This window comes from Scyliorhinus torazame, chromosome 19, assembly GCF_047496885.1.
Source record: "Scyliorhinus torazame isolate Kashiwa2021f chromosome 19, sScyTor2.1, whole genome shotgun sequence".
Lineage (NCBI taxonomy): Eukaryota > Metazoa > Chordata > Chondrichthyes > Carcharhiniformes > Scyliorhinidae > Scyliorhinus > Scyliorhinus torazame.
In genome coordinates, this window is record NC_092725.1 from 83,933,010 (window position 1) to 83,949,338 (window position 16,329).

Genomic DNA, 16,329 nt, shown 5'->3' on the forward strand with positions numbered 1-16,329 from the left:
CCCCGAGGGAGGAGGAGGTGCTGTGGTCTGTCCCGGGTCTCCCTGTAGGGGAGGTCCCGGAACACCACGACACCTCGGACTCCCCCCCCTTCCGTCCCAGGTGCATCGGGTGGGCAACCGGCAGGACAGGCTGGCAGCTCGCCATCCCAGTCGCCCGGGCCGCAGCCTGGCCCATCTAGGCCAGGACGCCCCAGGAAACGGCCGCCAAACGCCGTGTCAGAGGGCAGGAATCACAGGAGTCCACTTCCAGTTCTGCTGTACCGTCTGGGGAACCACCTAGACGTAGTCATAGGGTCCCTAAGGCCAAACAATTAGACACTGAGTAAGTTGGCACGGGTGCAGGGCACAGATGAGTTTTAGGGGCTAGGGCACGTGCATGAACTCCTTTCGTTATTAAAGTCAATGTTACACCTACAGAAGCTGCCTTTGTGCTCTGTCCAAAGCGTGCGGGGGTGTCATGTACGTTGAGCGCAAGTGTGTGTGTGAGGGGTGGTCTTACCTCAGCCCCAGGTGAGTCTGCCCCCTTCCCCCTGGGCCGCCATCAACATCCCCCCGGGCAGAGGTGGGGACCGTGCGCTACAGTGTCACAGCCGCATGCAGGGATGGTCCGGGTGGATGGTGGTACTGTGGCCATGGGTCAGACATAGTCCAACGATGTGGAGCCAGGAGCTCATCGCAGGGCGGGTTGTCATCATCCTCCATGGCCTGCAATAGACACGCGTCCACCGGCAACTGTGTGAGCCCGGCCGTTGTGCCGCAGGTGGATCGGCAATGGGGGAGTGGTGTGCATGCGGGTGTGGTGGGAGGGGTTGGGGAGGGGGGTGAGGGTGCTGGGTGGGTGGATGGGTGGGGGGTGTGGGTGGTCGGCTGTTGCCATGGTGTGCGGTCTGTGGCCATACTACCCGATTCCCACGCCCATCTAGTCAGTGAAGCGGGCGGCTATCAGCCTGTCCCGTGCCCGCTGGCCCAGCCGGTAACGGTGGACAGCCACCCGCCCATGTCTATCCTGACCATTGCCCCCATCCCCCTCATCTGGGGAGGACTGCGCCTCTTCCTGCTGCTCCTCCACTCCGCCCTCCTCTGCCTGCGGCACATCGCCCCTCTGCTGGGCTACATTGTGCAGGACGCAGCACACCACAATGATGCGGCCGACCCTATCTGACCGATACTGGAGGGCGCCCCCAGAGAGGTCCAGGCACCTGAAACGCATCTTAAGCACGCCAAAGCACCTCTCTATCACTCCCCTTGTCGCTACATGGGCATCATTGTAGCAGTTCTCCGCCTCATTGCGTGGCCTCCGTATAGGCGGCATCAGCCACGATCGCAATGGATAGCCCCTGTCGCCCAGCAACCAGCCCCTCAGCCGGGGATGGCGTCCCTCGTACATGCCGGTGATGTATGACTGCGACAACGCGTATGAGTCATGTACACTGCCCGGGTAACGGGCGCAGACGTGCAGGATCATCATGCGGTGGTCGCAGACCACCTGTATGTTCATCGAATAGGTCCCCTTCCTATTGGTGAACACGGCCCTGTTATCTGCAGGTAGCCGCACGGCGACGTGCATCCCATCAATCGCGCCCTGGACCATGGGGAACCCGGCCACGGCAGAGAAGCCCGTGGCACGGGCATCTTGGCTGGCTCGGTCCACAGGGAAGCGGATGTAGCGGTGCACCATGGCACATAGGGCGTCTGCCACTGCCCGGATGCACCGGTGCACCGATGTCTGCGATATGCCGGACAGGTCCCCATTCGGTGCCTGGAATGACCCCGTTGCATAAAAGTTCAGGACCACCGTAACCTTGACGGACACGGGGAGAGGGTGTCCCCCGCCAGTGCCATGCGGTGACAGGTGCGCCAGCAGGTGGCAGATGTGTGCCACGGTTTCCCGGCTCATCCGGAGTCTCCTCCTGCATTCCCGGTCCGTGAGGTCCTGGTATGACTGCCGGGGCCGGTACACACGGGGCGCCCTCGGGTGCCTCCGTTGCCGTGGGACCGCGACGTCCTCCTCCCCCTCCTCGTCCTGTCGGTCAGGTGTCCCTCCAGCCTGGTCGACTGCCGCCTGCTCCTCTGCAGCAGCCTGCGCCGCCTCTCTGGCACGCTCCTCCTCCTCCTCCTCCTCATCCAGGGCAACATGGACATTAGCGGCTGCCGCCACGGCGGCCAACATCGCTGGCTGATCGGAAAACATGACGGCATGGGGGGGGGGGGAACGACGGCATGTCATCATTGCCCATACCCCCTCCTCCCCCCAGCCAGGTGGCATGGACCGCATGGGTCCGACTGTTGGAGGCTGGCACCTGGCCAGGTGGACCAATTAACTTGCCCCCCCCCCCCACCCCCCATGTCCCTCCCCGGCACGGACCCCCCCCCCATCCCCCTCCCCAGCACGGACCCCATCCCCCTCCCCGGCACGGACCCCATCCCCCTCCCCGGCACGGACCCCATCCCCCTCCCCAGCATGGACCCATCCCCCTCCCTGGCACGGACCCCATCCCCCTCCCCGGCACGGACCCCATTCCCCTCCCCGGCACGGACCCCATTCCCCTCCCCGGCACGGACCCCATCCTCCCCCCCGGCACGGACCCCATCCCCCTCCCCGGCACGGACCCCATCCCCCTCCCCGGCACGGACCCCATCCCCCTCCCCGGCACGGACCCCATCCTCCTCCCGGGCACGGACCCCATCCCCCTCCCGGGCACGGACCCCATCCTCCTCCCCGGCACGGACCCCATCCCCCTCCCCGGCACGGACCCCATCCCCCTCCCCGGCACGGACCCCATCCCCCTCCCCGGCACGGACCCCATCCTCCTCCCCGGCACGGACCCCCCCACATCCCCCTCCCCGGCACGGACCCCATCCCCCTCCCCGGCACGGACCCCATCCTCCTCCCCGGCACGGACCCCATCCTCCTCCCCGGCACGGACCGCATCCTCCTCCCCGGCACTCACCCCCCCTCCCGGCACTCCCCCGGAGCCCACTCTAACCACCCCCCCCCGCCGCACACACACACACAAAACCCTACACACACCTCTCCCCCACACATTCAGACTGCGGCCACGCCATCGCCTGTCCAGCGGCCAACCCCCCAGGCCGTCACCCACCTCCATGCTGGTCGGCGTGAACCTTGAGCACTGGTTGACGCCGATTGAAAGGTGGTTTGATTTCGCCGACGTGACCCGTCATCACGTCGACGGGACTTCGGCCCATCCGGACGGGAGAATATCGGCAGCCCCAAAATCCATTGCCTTGCGCCCACCCATGCCATTCTCCGATGTGTGCGGCGCCATTGACGCCCCGCCGACTTTTCTCCCTTCGGAGACTTCGGCGGGCGGCGGGGGCAGAATTCACGGCGGCCAACGGCCATTCTCCGACGCGCTGGGGGGTCGGAGAATCTCGCCCACTCTGTGGGCAATACTGAGAAGTCCCACATTTAAGTACAAGAATCCTATAATGTAACTTTGAACCTATCAAACCCATGAGGAGCTTGTCGATTCGGTGTCCCTTATAACGAAAGGGAGGGAAGGAAAATATATTTTCTCAGCTCTTATTGATTGCCTAAAGATCAAAGGGCCAACAATGATGGGGCATCGAGTATGAAAGGGATAAAGGACTTTGTACTCTGTTGCAAATAATGTTGGACCACGATCAACCATTTCGTGCTTCACCATTAAGCACTCGTCTACACCCGAATGCTTCCTCCCAAATACACAGAGGTTGTACAGAAATCTGTCTGTTTCGTTCTTGGTATTTGAGTAACATCACATTGCACTTCCGAACATATTGCGTTCTTGACTGAGTCTACAAATGGCTCTTTGTTATTAAACAATTGGCAGGAACCGCACCCACTTCCAGAGCTGCAGCTCTGGAATCTTGTTGCCGACCCCCTTCGCCATTCCTTGCAGCAATTCCCTACATTAATATTACAGATGCTTGTAAGAAAGTGACATTCAGAAAATAAAGCAGTGTTTGAATCTGGAAAATTGCTCTCAACATAATCAACAAAGCATTTTTAAATATTTGAACTGTTTTCCTACAAAAACATATAGATTTCAGATTTGGCCTTTAAAAAACTGTCTCTGTTTCTCCCTGACTGTGTGCAAGTTCTGCTGTTTATTCTTAAACAAGTCGTCACTTTCTTTTTCACCTAAGTTCACAACGATTCTTTCCCGTGATGTTGTTTGGATACAGCGCCTGACCTTTAGACATGACACACAGCACTTTCGGGACATTGTAACTTTACTTAATTCATAACAGTCCTGTTTTGTTTCAGGCTCTCCACCTTACCTTGCAGTCTCTTAGACTAAAATGCACCATCGCCTGATCTTCATTAACTTTTTTTCAGATTTCTTTCGAGGGTGCGATCTCCACCTTGGCTGCTCTCAGCTCCAAACTAGTGCATCAAATCAAGGCTGGCAAGCTGTAATAATATATTACTCTCTCCCCGCTAGTTGGTGCTATATATCAGCAACCGAATGAGCCGACTTCTGTTGAGATATTTAAGTGGGTTCGCCTTTGGACATTGTCGTATCCTCTGGCTTAGGGGGTTCTCGATTTTTTTTTTGCTTCTGAGACGGCTCTACTTGATGGTAAAAAAAACGCAGACTCACAGGTTCACAGATGTTTACAGCACAGAAGGAGACCATTCAGCCCGTCGGGTCCACGCCAGTCAACACAAATCTGATTGCATTAATCCCATTTTCTTTTTTTTTATTAAATATTTTATTGAAAATTTTTGGTCAACCAACACAGTACATTGTGCATCCTTTACACAATATTATAACAACACAAATAACAATGACCTATTTTATAAACAAAAAATGAATAAATAATAAATAACAAAAATGAAAACTAGCCCTAATTGGCAACTGCCTTGTCACAAGTAACACTCTCCAAAAATATAATTTAACAGTCCAATATATAATTATCTGTAGCAACGACCTATACATACTATACAGTATTAACAACCCTGAGAGTCCTTCTGGTTCCTCCTCCCCCCCCCTCCCCCTCCCCCCCCCCCCCGATCCTGGGCTGCTGCTGCTGCCTTCTTTTTTCCATTCCGTCTATCTTTCTGCGAGGTATTCGACGAACGGTTGCCACCGCCTGGTGAACCCTTGAGCCGACCCCCTTAGGACGAACTTAATCCGCTCTAGCTTTATAAACCCCGCCATGTCATTTATCCAGGTCTCCACCCCCGGGGGCTTGGCTTCTTTCCACATTAGCAATATCCTGCGCCGGGCTACTAGGGACGCAAAGGCCAAAACATCGGCCTCTCTCGCCTCCTGCACTCCCGGCTCTTGTGCAACCCCAAATATAGCCAACCCCCAGCTTGGTTCGACCCGGACTCCTACTACTTTTGAAAGCACCTTTGTCACCCCCATCCAAAACCCCTGTAGTGCCGGGCATGACCAAAACATATGGGTATGATTCGATGGGCTTCTCGAGCACCTCGCACACCTATCCTCCACCCCAAAAAATTTACTCAGCCGTGCTCCAGTCATATGTGCCCTGTGTAATACCTTAAACTGAATCAGGCTTAGCCTGGCACATGAGGACGACGTGTTTACCCTGCTTAGGGCATCTGCCCACAGCCCCTCCTCAATCTCCTCCCCCAGCTCTTCTTCCCATTTCCCTTTTAGTTCATCTACCATAGTCTCCCCTTCGTCCCTCATTTCCCTATATATATCTGACACCTTACCATCCCCCACCCATGTCTTTGAGATCACTCTGTCCTGCACCTCTTGTGTCGGGTGCTGCGGGAATTCCCTCACCTGTTGCCTCGCAAAAGCCCTCAGTTGCATATACCTGAATGCATTCCCTTGGGGCAACCCATATTTCTCGGTCAGCGCTCCCAGACTCGCGAACTTCCCATCCACAAACAGATCTTTCAGTTGCGTTATTCCTGCTCTTTGCCACATTCCATATCCCCCATCCATTCCCCCCGGGGCAAACCTATGATTGTTTCTTATCGGGGACCCCCCAAGGCTCCAGTCTTTCCCCTATGCCGTCTCCACTGTCCCCAAATCTTCAGTGTAGCCACCACCACCGGGCTTGTGGTGTAGTTCCTCGGTGAGAACGGCAATGGGGCTGTCACCATAGCCTGTAGGCTAGTCCCCCTACAGGACGCCCTCTCTAATCTCTTCCACGCCGCTCCCTCCTCCTCTCCCATCCACTTACTCACCATTGAAATATTAGCGGCCCAATAATACTCACTTAGGCTCGATAGTGACAGCCCCGCCCTATCCCTGCTACGCTGTAAGAATCCCTTCCTCACTCTCGGGGTCTTCCCGGCCCACACAAAACCCATGATGCTCTTTTCAATCCTTTTAAAAAAAGCCTTCGTGATCACCACCGGGAGGCACTGAAACACAAAGAGGAATCTCGGGAGGACCACCATCTTAACCGCCTGCACCCTCCCTGCCAGTGACAGGGATACCATATCCCATCTCTTGAAATCCTCCTCCATCTGTTCCACCAACCGCGTTAAATTTAACCTATGCAATGTGCCCCAATTCTTAGCTATCTGGATCCCCAGGTAACGAAAGTCCCTTGTTACCTTCCTCAACGGTAGGTCCTCTATTTCTCTACTCTGCTCCCCTGGATGCACCACAAACAACTCACTTTTCCCCATGTTCAATTTATACCCTGAAAAATCCCCAAACTCCCCAAGTATCCGCATTATTTCTGGCATCCCCTCCGCCGGGTCCGCCACGTATAGTAGCAAATCGTCCGCATACAAAGATACCCGGTGTTCTTCTCGTCCCCTAAGTACTCCCCTCCACTTCTTGGAACCCCTCAACGCTATCGCCAGGGGCTCAATCGCCAGTGCAAACAATAATGGGGACAGAGGGCATCCCTGCCTTGTCCCTCTATGGAGCCGAAAATATGCAGATCCCCGTCTATTCGTGACCACGCTCGCCACTGGGGCCCTATACGACAGCTGCACCCATCTAACATACCCCTCTCCAAAACCAAATCTCCTCAACACCTCCCACAAATAATCCCACTCCACTCTATCAAATGCTTTCTCGGCATCCATCGCCACTACTATCTCCGTTTCTCCCTCTGGTGGGGCCATCATCATTACCCCTAACAACCTCCGTATATTCGTGTTCAGCTGTCTCCCCTTCACAAACCCAGTTTGGTCCTCGTGGACCACCCCCGGGACACATTCCTCTATTCTCATTGCCATTACCTTGGCCAGGATCTTGGCATCTACATTTAGGAGGGAAATAGGTCTATAGGACCCGCATTGTAGCGGGTCCTTTTCCTTCTTTAAGAGAAGCGATATCGTTGCTTCAGACATAGTCGGGGGCAGTTGTCCCCTTTCCTTTGCCTCATTAAAGGTCCTCGTCAGTACCGGGGCGAGCAAGTCCACATATTTTCTATAGAATTCGACTGGGAATCCATCCGGTCCCGGGGCCTTTCCCGCCTGCATGCTCCTAATTCCTTTCACCACTTCTTCTACCTCGATCTGTGCTCCCAGTCCCACCCTTTCCTGCTCTTCCACCTTGGGAAATTCCAGCTGATCCAAGAAGCCCATCATTCTCTCCCTCCCAGCCGGGGGTTGAGCTTCATATAATTTTTTATAAAATGTCTTGAACACTCCATTCACTCTCTCCGCTCCCCATTCCATCTCTCCTTCCTCATCCCTCACTCCCCCTATTTCCCTTGCTTCTCGACTTTTCCTCAATTGGTGTGCCAGCAACCTGCTCGCCTTCTCCCCATATTCGTACTGTACACCCTGTGCCTTCCTCCATTGTGCCTCTGCAGTGCCCGTAGTCAGCAAGTCAAATTCTACATGTAGCCTTTGCCTTTCCCTGTACAGTCCCTCCTCCGGTGCTTCTGCATATTGTCTGTCCACCCTCAAAAGTTCTTGCAGCAACCGCTCCCGTTCCTTACTCTCCTGCTTCCCTTTATGTGCCCTTATTGATATCAGCTCCCCTCTAACCACCGCCTTCAACGCCTCCCAGACCACTCCCACCTGGACCTCCCCATTATCATTGAGTTCCAAGTACTTTTCAATGCACCCCCTCACCCTTAGACACACACCCTCATCTGCCATTAGTCCCATGTCCATTCTCCAGGGTGGGCGCCCTCCTGTTTCCTCCCCTATCTCCAAGTCCACCCAGTGTGGAGCGTGATCCGAAATGGCTATAGCCGTATACTCCGTTCCCCTCACCTTCGGGATCAATGCCCTACCCAGCACAAAAAAGTCTATTCGCGAGTAGACTTTATGGACATAGGAGAAAAACGAGAACTCCTTACTCCTAGGTCTGCTAAATCTCCACGGGTCTACACCTCCCATCTGCTCCATAAAATCTTTAAGTACCTTGGCTGCTGCCGGCCTCCTTCCAGTCCTGGACTTCGACCTATCCAGCCCTGGTTCCAACACCGTATTAAAATCTCCCCCCATTATCAGCTTTCCCATCTCTAGGTCCGGAATGCGTCCTAGCATCCGCCTCGTAAAATTGGCATCATCCCAGTTCGGGGCATATACGTTTACCAAAACCACCGTCTCCCCCTGTAGTTTGCCACTCACCATCACGTATCTGCCCCCGTTATCCGCCACTATAGTCTTTGCCTCGAACATTACCCGCTTCCCCACTAATATAGCCACCCCCCTGTTTTTCGCATCTAGCCCCGAATGGAACACCTGCCCCACCCATCCTTTGCGTAGCCTAACCTGGTCTATCAGTTTCAGGTGCGTTTCCTGTAACATAACCACATCTGCCTGAAGTTTCTTAAGGTGTGCGAGTACCCGTGCCCTCTTTATCGGCCCGTTCAGCCCTCTCATGTTCCACGTGATCAGCCGAGTTGGGGGGCTTCCTACCCCCCCCCCCCCTTGTCGATAAGCCATCACCTTTTTCCAGCTCCTCACCCGGTTCCCACGCAGCTGTATCTCCCCCAGGCGGTGCCCCCCCGCCCATCCTCTCCCATACCAGCTCCCCCCTCTCCCCAGCAGCAGCAACCCAGTAATTCCCCCCTCCCACCCCCCCCCCGCTAGATCCCCCGCTAGCGTAATTACTCCCCCCATGTTGCTCCCAGAAGTCAGCAAACTCTGGCCGACCTCGGCTTCCCCCCGTGACCTCGGCTCGCACCGTGCGACGCCCCCTCCTTCCTGCTTCTCTATTCCCGCCATGATTATCATAGCGCGGGAACCAAGCCCGCGCTTCTCCCTTGGCCCCGCCCCCAATGGCCAACGCCTCTTCTCCTCCACCTCCCCTCCTCACCACCTGTGGGAGAGAGAAAAGTTACCACATCGCAGGATTAGTACATAAAACTCCTCTTTCCCCCCTTTTTAACCCCCCTCTTCGCCCCCCACATTCGCCCCACCACTTTGTTCAAACGTTCTTTTTAATAACCCGCTCATTCCAGTTTTTCTTCCACAATAAAAGTCCACGCTTCATCCGCCGTCTCAAAGTAGTGGTGCCTCCCTCGATATGTGACCCACAGTCTTGCCGGTTGCAGCATTCCAAATTTTATCTTCTTTTTATGAAGCACCGCCTTGGCCCGATTAAAGCTCGCCCTCCTTCTCGCCACCTCCGCACTCCAGTCTTGATAAACGCGGATCACCGCGTTCTCCCATTTACTGCTCCGAGTTTTCTTCGCCCATCTAAGGACCATTTCTCTATCCTTAAAACGGAGGAATCTCACCACTATGGCTCTGGGAATTTCTCCTGCTCTCGGTCCTCGCGCCATCACTCGGTATGCTCCCTCCACCTCCAACGGACCCGCCGGGGCCTCCGCTCCCATTAACGAGTGCAGCATCGTGCTCACATATGCCCCGACGTCCGCTCCCTCCACACCTTCAGGAAGACCAAGAATCCTCAGGTTGTTCCTCCTTGCGTTGTTTTCCAGTGCCTCCAACCTTTCCACACATCGTTTCTGATGTGCCTCCTGCGTCTCCGTCTTCACCACCAGGCCCTGTATGTCGTCCTCATTCTCGGCTGCCTTTGCCTTCACAACCCGAAGCTCCCGCTCCTGGGTCTTTTGTTCCTCCTTTAGCCCTTCGATCGCCTGTAGTATCGGGGCCAACAGCTCTTTCTTCATTTCCTTTTTGATCTCTTCCACACAGCATTTCAAGAACTCTTGTTGTTCAGGGCCCCATGTTAAACTGCCACCTTCCGACGCCATCTTGGTTTTTGCTTGCCTTCCTTGCCGCTGTTCTAAAGGATCCACTGCAATCCGGCCACTTTCTACTCCTTTTTCCATCCGTATCCAGGGGGGATTTCCTTCTGGTTTACCGCACAGTGTTTTTAGCCGTCAAAATTGCCGTTGGGGCTCCTATCAAGAGCCCAAAAGTCCGTTTCACCGGGAGCTGCCGAAACGTGCGACTCAGCTGGTCATCGCCGCACCCGGAAGTCATTAATCCCATTTTCCAATGGTTGGCCCATAGCCCTGGAGATCATGGCAGCGCAAGTGAATATCTAAATACTTAAATGTTATATGCAGCTGGAGGAAACCCATGCAGATACGGGGAGAATGTGCAGATTCCGCACAGACAGTGATACAAGCCGGCAATCGAACCTGGGTCCCTGGCGCGGTGAAGCAACAGTGCTAACCATTGTGCTACCGTGCCGCCCCTCGTATGAACTGTTACAGTGTTGCTTTCCTCACTTCTTTTAAAGTATTTTTATTGCAGTTTTAACACAATATCAATCTTAACACAAGACAGAACAAGCAGAGAAAAAAAAGAAAAAGACAACAACATTCGAAACGGCATACTATTTGTGGGTTGTCGCAACGCATGTGACCCCAGTCCTTGCGGGTGCGTTTCCTTATTTACAACGGCATTCACACAAAGAATGTTGTATTTACATTTATGGAGATGGGGAGAGTCATGTTGAACCCTACGTTTTCGAGAGTAGGTGGACAACACCACTTCTGGTTTCTTACATGCGAGAGGAGTCTGTAACCCTCCCGGCGTGTGGCTCTCCTCATCCCCCCCCTCCCCCGCCCTGTGTCGAGTGCACCCCATCCCGTCCCCACTCCCGTGCCCTCCCCTCTCTCCCCTCCTATCTGCTCCCCCCTCCCTACTTAGTTGCTGGCTGCGAGCAGGTCCTCAGAAGAGGTTGGCAAACTTTCTCCACGTGCCAAGGAATCTCTCCTTGGAGCCCCGATTAAGAATTTTGGGTGGGTTTCTCCGTGTCTGAAACTAAGTGTTGACGCCAATGCACAATTTGTGAACTTTCACAACAGTAAAACTGCTGCCAAACCTGGACCGATTAAGCTACTGTTAAGGGGCTAGCACCGGCACCACGTGGGAGACAGTCAATTCTGATGAGGAACGGTTCCGGATTCACCGGTTTCGCGATTGGCACTCAGGAGGCTGACAAGCTACAGCCGCATAGACACACTTCACTCCCCACACACTCCATCCCAGTCAACAAGATGGCAAAGAGGAGAGCAGCCCCGAGGTTTACCAATGCTGAGCTGGAGACCTCTTGGGCGCGGTGGAAGAGAGGCCGGTAATCCTATACCCTGGCCCGTGAAGAAGGCTGCCAGCCGCCGCTGTTCGCCATGCCTGGACCCAGGTGGCAGAGGCCGTCAGCGCAGTGAGCAACACCGCCCAGATCGGATTCAGTGCCGTACAAAAAACTGCACAACCTCCTCAGGATGACTTGGGTCAGTTGGCAACACTGTGCCCCTGGCACCAACCCCGTCCCACATACCCGTAACCTGACCCCCCTCCCCACCCGGAGGGCAGCTGAACCCCCACCCTGCACCACATGCCGGCACCCATACTGGCCGCCATAGTCAGGTGCCCTGGCCATTGAGGCCAACAACTACCCAGCCCCTGGGCTGCATGTGTTGGACTGTTTAACGTTGTTGTTTTTTGTTTGTACCCGTCCCCATCCCTCGGAGAAGGCCACGCAAAACCACTGGGAGTGGGAGAAGACAGGAGGTCGACCACCAGACCTACAGCCCCTCACTGTGCAGAGCAGAAGGCCCTGGACGTGGTCGGTGGACCGGAGGATAGGGAGGTCGCCGAGGTGGAGTTCGGCCGCGGGCAAGGGAGTGAGACCCTGCTGAGGTGTGGTTCCCATGACACAGGTCACCACCCCTTCCCTCACACCACCCTCACCCCCACACCACCCTCACCCCCATGCCACCCTCACACCACCCCCCCCCACACCACCACCCCCACACCAACCCCACCCCTCACACCACCCCCACCCCCACACCACCCCCACACCCGTTATTGGGACCCCAGCTCTTATTGATTGCCTAAAGATCAAAGGGCCAACAATGATGGGGCATCGAGTATGAAAGGGATAAAGGACTTCGTACTCTTGCAAATAATGTTGGACCACGATCAACCATTTCGTGCTTCACCATTGAGCACTCGTCTACACCCGAATGCTTCCTCCCAAATACACAGAGGTTGTACAGAAATCTGTCTGTTTCGTTATTGGTATTTGAGTAACATCACATTGCACTTCCGAACATATTGCGTTCTTGACTGAGTTTAAAAATGGCTCTTTGCTATTAAACAATTGGCAGGAACCGCACACACTTCCAGAGCTGCAGTGCTGGGAGCTCATTGCCGACCCCCCTCGCCATTCCTTGCAGCAATTCACTACATTAATATTACAGATGCTTGTAAGAAAGTGACATTCAGAAAATAAAGCAGTGTTTGAATCTGGAAAATTGCTCTCAACATAAACAACAAAGCATTTTTAAATATTTGAACTGTTTTCCTACAAAAACATATAGATTTCAGATTTGGCCTTTAAAAAACCGTCTCTGTTTCTCCCTGACTGTGTGCAAGTTCTGCTGTTTATTCTTAAACATGTCGTCACTTTCTTTTTCACCTAAGTTGACAACGATTCTTTTCCGTGATGTTGTTTGGATACAGCGCCTGACCTTTAGACATGACACACAGCACTTTCGGGACATTGTAACTTTACTTAATTCATAACAGTCCTGTTTTGTTTCAGGCTCTCCACCTTACCTTGCAGTTCTTAGACTAAAATGCGCCATCGCCTAATCTTCATTAACTTTTTTTCAGATTTCATTTGAGGGTGCGATCTCCACCTTGGCTGCTCTCAGCTCCAAACTAGTGCATCAAAACAAGGCTGGCAAGCTGTAATAATATATTACTCACTCCCCGCTAGTTGGTGCTATATATCAGCAACCGAATGAGCCGACTTCTGATGAGATATTTAAGTGGGTTCGCCTTTGGACATTGTCGTATCCTCTGGCTTAGGGGGTTCTCGATCTTTTTTGCTTCTGAGACAGCTCTCCTTGATGGTAAAAAAACCGCAGACTCACAGGTTCACAGATGTTTACAGCACAGGAGACCATTCAGCCCGTCGGGCCCACGCCAGTCAAGACAAATCTGATTGCATTAATCCCATTTTCCAATGGTTGGCTCATAGCCCTGGAGATCATGGCAGCGCAAGTGAATATCTAAATACTTAAATGTTATATGCAGCTGGAGGAGACCCATGCAGATACGGGGAGAACGTGCAGATTCCGCACAGACAGTGATACAAGCCGGCAATCGAACCTGGGTCCCTGGCGCGGTGAAGCAACAGTGCTAACCATTGTGCTACCGTGCCGCCCCTTGTATGAACTGTTACAGTGTTGCTTTCCTTACTTCTTTTAAAGTATTTTTATTGCAGTTTTAACACAATATCAATCTTAACACAAGACAGAACAAGCAGAGAAAAAAAAGAAAAAGACAACAACATTCGAAACGGCATACCATTTGTGGGTTGTCGCAACGCATGTGACCCCAGTCCTTGCGGGTGCGTTTCCTTATTTACAACGGCATTCACACAAAGAATGTTGTATTTACATTTATGGAGATGGGGAGAGTCATGTTGAACCCTACGTTTTCGAGAGTAGGTGGACAACACCACTTCTGGTTTCTTACATGCGAGAGGAGTCTGTAACCCTCCCGGCGTGTGGCTCTCCTCATCCCCCCCCTCCCCCGCCCTGTGTCGAGTGCACCCCATCCCACCCCCACTCGCGTGCCCTCCCTTCTCTCCCCTCCTATCTGCTCCCCCCTCCCCACTTAGTTGCTGGCTGCGAGCAGGTCCTCAGAAGAGGTTGGCAAACTTTCTCCACGTGCCAAGGAATCTCTCCTTGGAGCCCCGATTAAGAATTTTGGGTGGGTTTCTCCGTGTCTGAAACTAAGTGTTGACGCCAATGCACAATTAGTGAACTTTCACAACAGCAAAACTGCTGCCAAACCTGGACCGATTAAGCTACTGTTAAGGGGCTAGCACCGGCACCACGTGGGAGACAGTCAATTCTGATGAGGAACGGTTCCGGATTCACCGGTTTCGCGATTGGCACTCAGGAGGCTTACAAGCTACAGCCGCATAGACACACTTCACTCCCCACACACTCCATCCCAGTCAACAAGATGGCAACGAGGAGAGCAGCCCCGAGGTTTACCAATGCTGAGCTGGAGACCTCTTGGGCGCGGTGGAAGAGAGGCCGGTAATCCTATACCCTGGCCCGTGAAGAAGGCTGCCAGCCGCCGCTGTTCGCCATGCCTGGACCCAGGTGGCAGAGGCCGTCAGCGCAGTGAGCAACACCGCCCGGATCGGATTCAGTGCTGTACAAAAAACTGCACAACCTCCTCAGGACGACTTGGGTGAGTTGGCAACACTGTGCCCCTGGCACCAACCCCGTCCCACATACCCGTAACCCGACCCCCTCCCCACCCGGAGGGCAGCTGAACCCCCACCCTGCACCACATGCCGGCACCCATACTGGCCGCCATGGTCGGGTGCCCTGGCCATTGAAGCCAACAACTACCCAGCCCCTGGGCTGCATGAGTTGTACTGTTTAACGTTGTTGTTTTCTGTTTGTACCCGTCCCCATCCCTCGGAGAAGGCCACGCAAAACCGCTGGGAGTGGGAGAAGACAGGAGGCCGACCACCAGACCTACAGCCCCTCACTGTGGCAGAGCAGAGGGCCCTGGACGTGGTCGGTGGACCGGAGGATAGGGAGGTCGCCGAGGTGGAGTTCGGCCGCAGGCAAGGGAGTGAGACCCTGCTGAGGTGTGGTTCCCCATGACACAGATCACCACCCCTTCCCTCACACCACCCTCACCCCCACACCACCCTCACCCCCACACCACTCTCACAACCCCCCCACACCACCACCCCCACACCAACCCCACCCCCACACCACCCCCACACCCGTTATTTAACCCCAGCTCTTATTGATTGCCTAAAGATCAAAGGGCCAACAATGATGGGGCATCGAGTATGAAATGGATAAAGGACTTCGTACTCTTGCAAATAATGTTGGACCACGATCAACCATTTCGTGCTTCACCATTAAGCACTCGTCTACACCCGAATGCTTCCTCCCAAGTACACGGAGGTTGTACAGAAATCTGTCTGTTTCGTTATTGGTATTTGAGTAACATCACATTGCACTTCCGAACATATTGCGTTCTTGACTGAGTTTAAAAATGGCTCTTTGCTATTAAACAATTGGCAGGAACCGCACCCACTTCCAGAGCTGCAGCTCTGGAATCTCATTGCCGTCCCCCTTCGCCATTCCTTGCAGCAATTCCCTACATTAATATTACAGATGCTTGTAAGAAAGTGACATTCAGAAAATAAAGCAGTGTTTGAATCTGGAAAATTGCTCTCAACATAAACAACAAAGCATTTTTAAATATTTGAACTGTTTTCCTACAAAAACATATAGATTTCAGATTTGGCCTTTAAAAAACTGTCTCTGTTTCTCCCTGACTGTGTGCAAGTTCTGCTGTTTATTCTTAAACAAGTCGTCACTTTCTTTTTCACCTAAGTTCACAACAATTCTTTCCCGAGATGTTGTTTGGATACAGCGCCTGACCTTTAGACATGACACACAGCACTTTCGGGACATTGTAACTTTATTTAATTCATAACAGTCCTTGTTTTGTTTCAGGCTCTCCACCTTACCTTGCAGTCTCTTAGACTAAAATGCACCATCGCATAATCTTCATTAACTTTTTTTCAGATTTCTTTCGAGGGTGCGATCTCCACCTTGGCTGCTCTCAGCTCCAAACTAGTGCATCAAAACAAGGCTGGCAAGCTGTAATAATATATTACTCTCTCCCCACTAGTTGGTGCTATATATCAGCAACCGAATGAGCCGACTTCTGATGAGATATTTAAGTGGGTTCGCCTTTGGACATTGTCGTATCCTCTGGCTTAGGGGGTTCTCGATTTTTTTTGCTTCTGAGACGGTTCTCCTTGATGGTAAAAAAACCGCAGACTCACAGGTTCACAGAGTTTACAGCACAGAAGGAGACCATTCAGCACGTCGGGTCCACACCAGTCAACACAAATCTGATTGCATTAATCC

General features: G+C 53.6%; 1 protein-coding gene across 4 annotated transcripts in view; it reads right to left on the reverse strand.

Moving 5' to 3' along the window:
* Positions 1–16,100, reverse strand: part of ttc38 (tetratricopeptide repeat domain 38) — a 146,443-nt gene extending 130,343 nt beyond the window's left edge. Inside the window, exon 1 of one of the 4 annotated variants that reach the window (XM_072484627.1) lies at positions 15,924–16,100. In XM_072484627.1, the coding sequence (XP_072340728.1) occupies positions 15,924–15,953 (30 nt within the window). In that variant the 5' untranslated portion in view covers positions 15,954–16,100. Of the gene's footprint in view, positions 1–4,287; positions 4,464–15,923 lie in introns of those variants that run through there. The other 3 variants (XM_072484630.1, XM_072484626.1, XM_072484629.1) reach the window with 3 other exon arrangements.
* Positions 16,101–16,329: the final 229 nt, after the last annotated feature.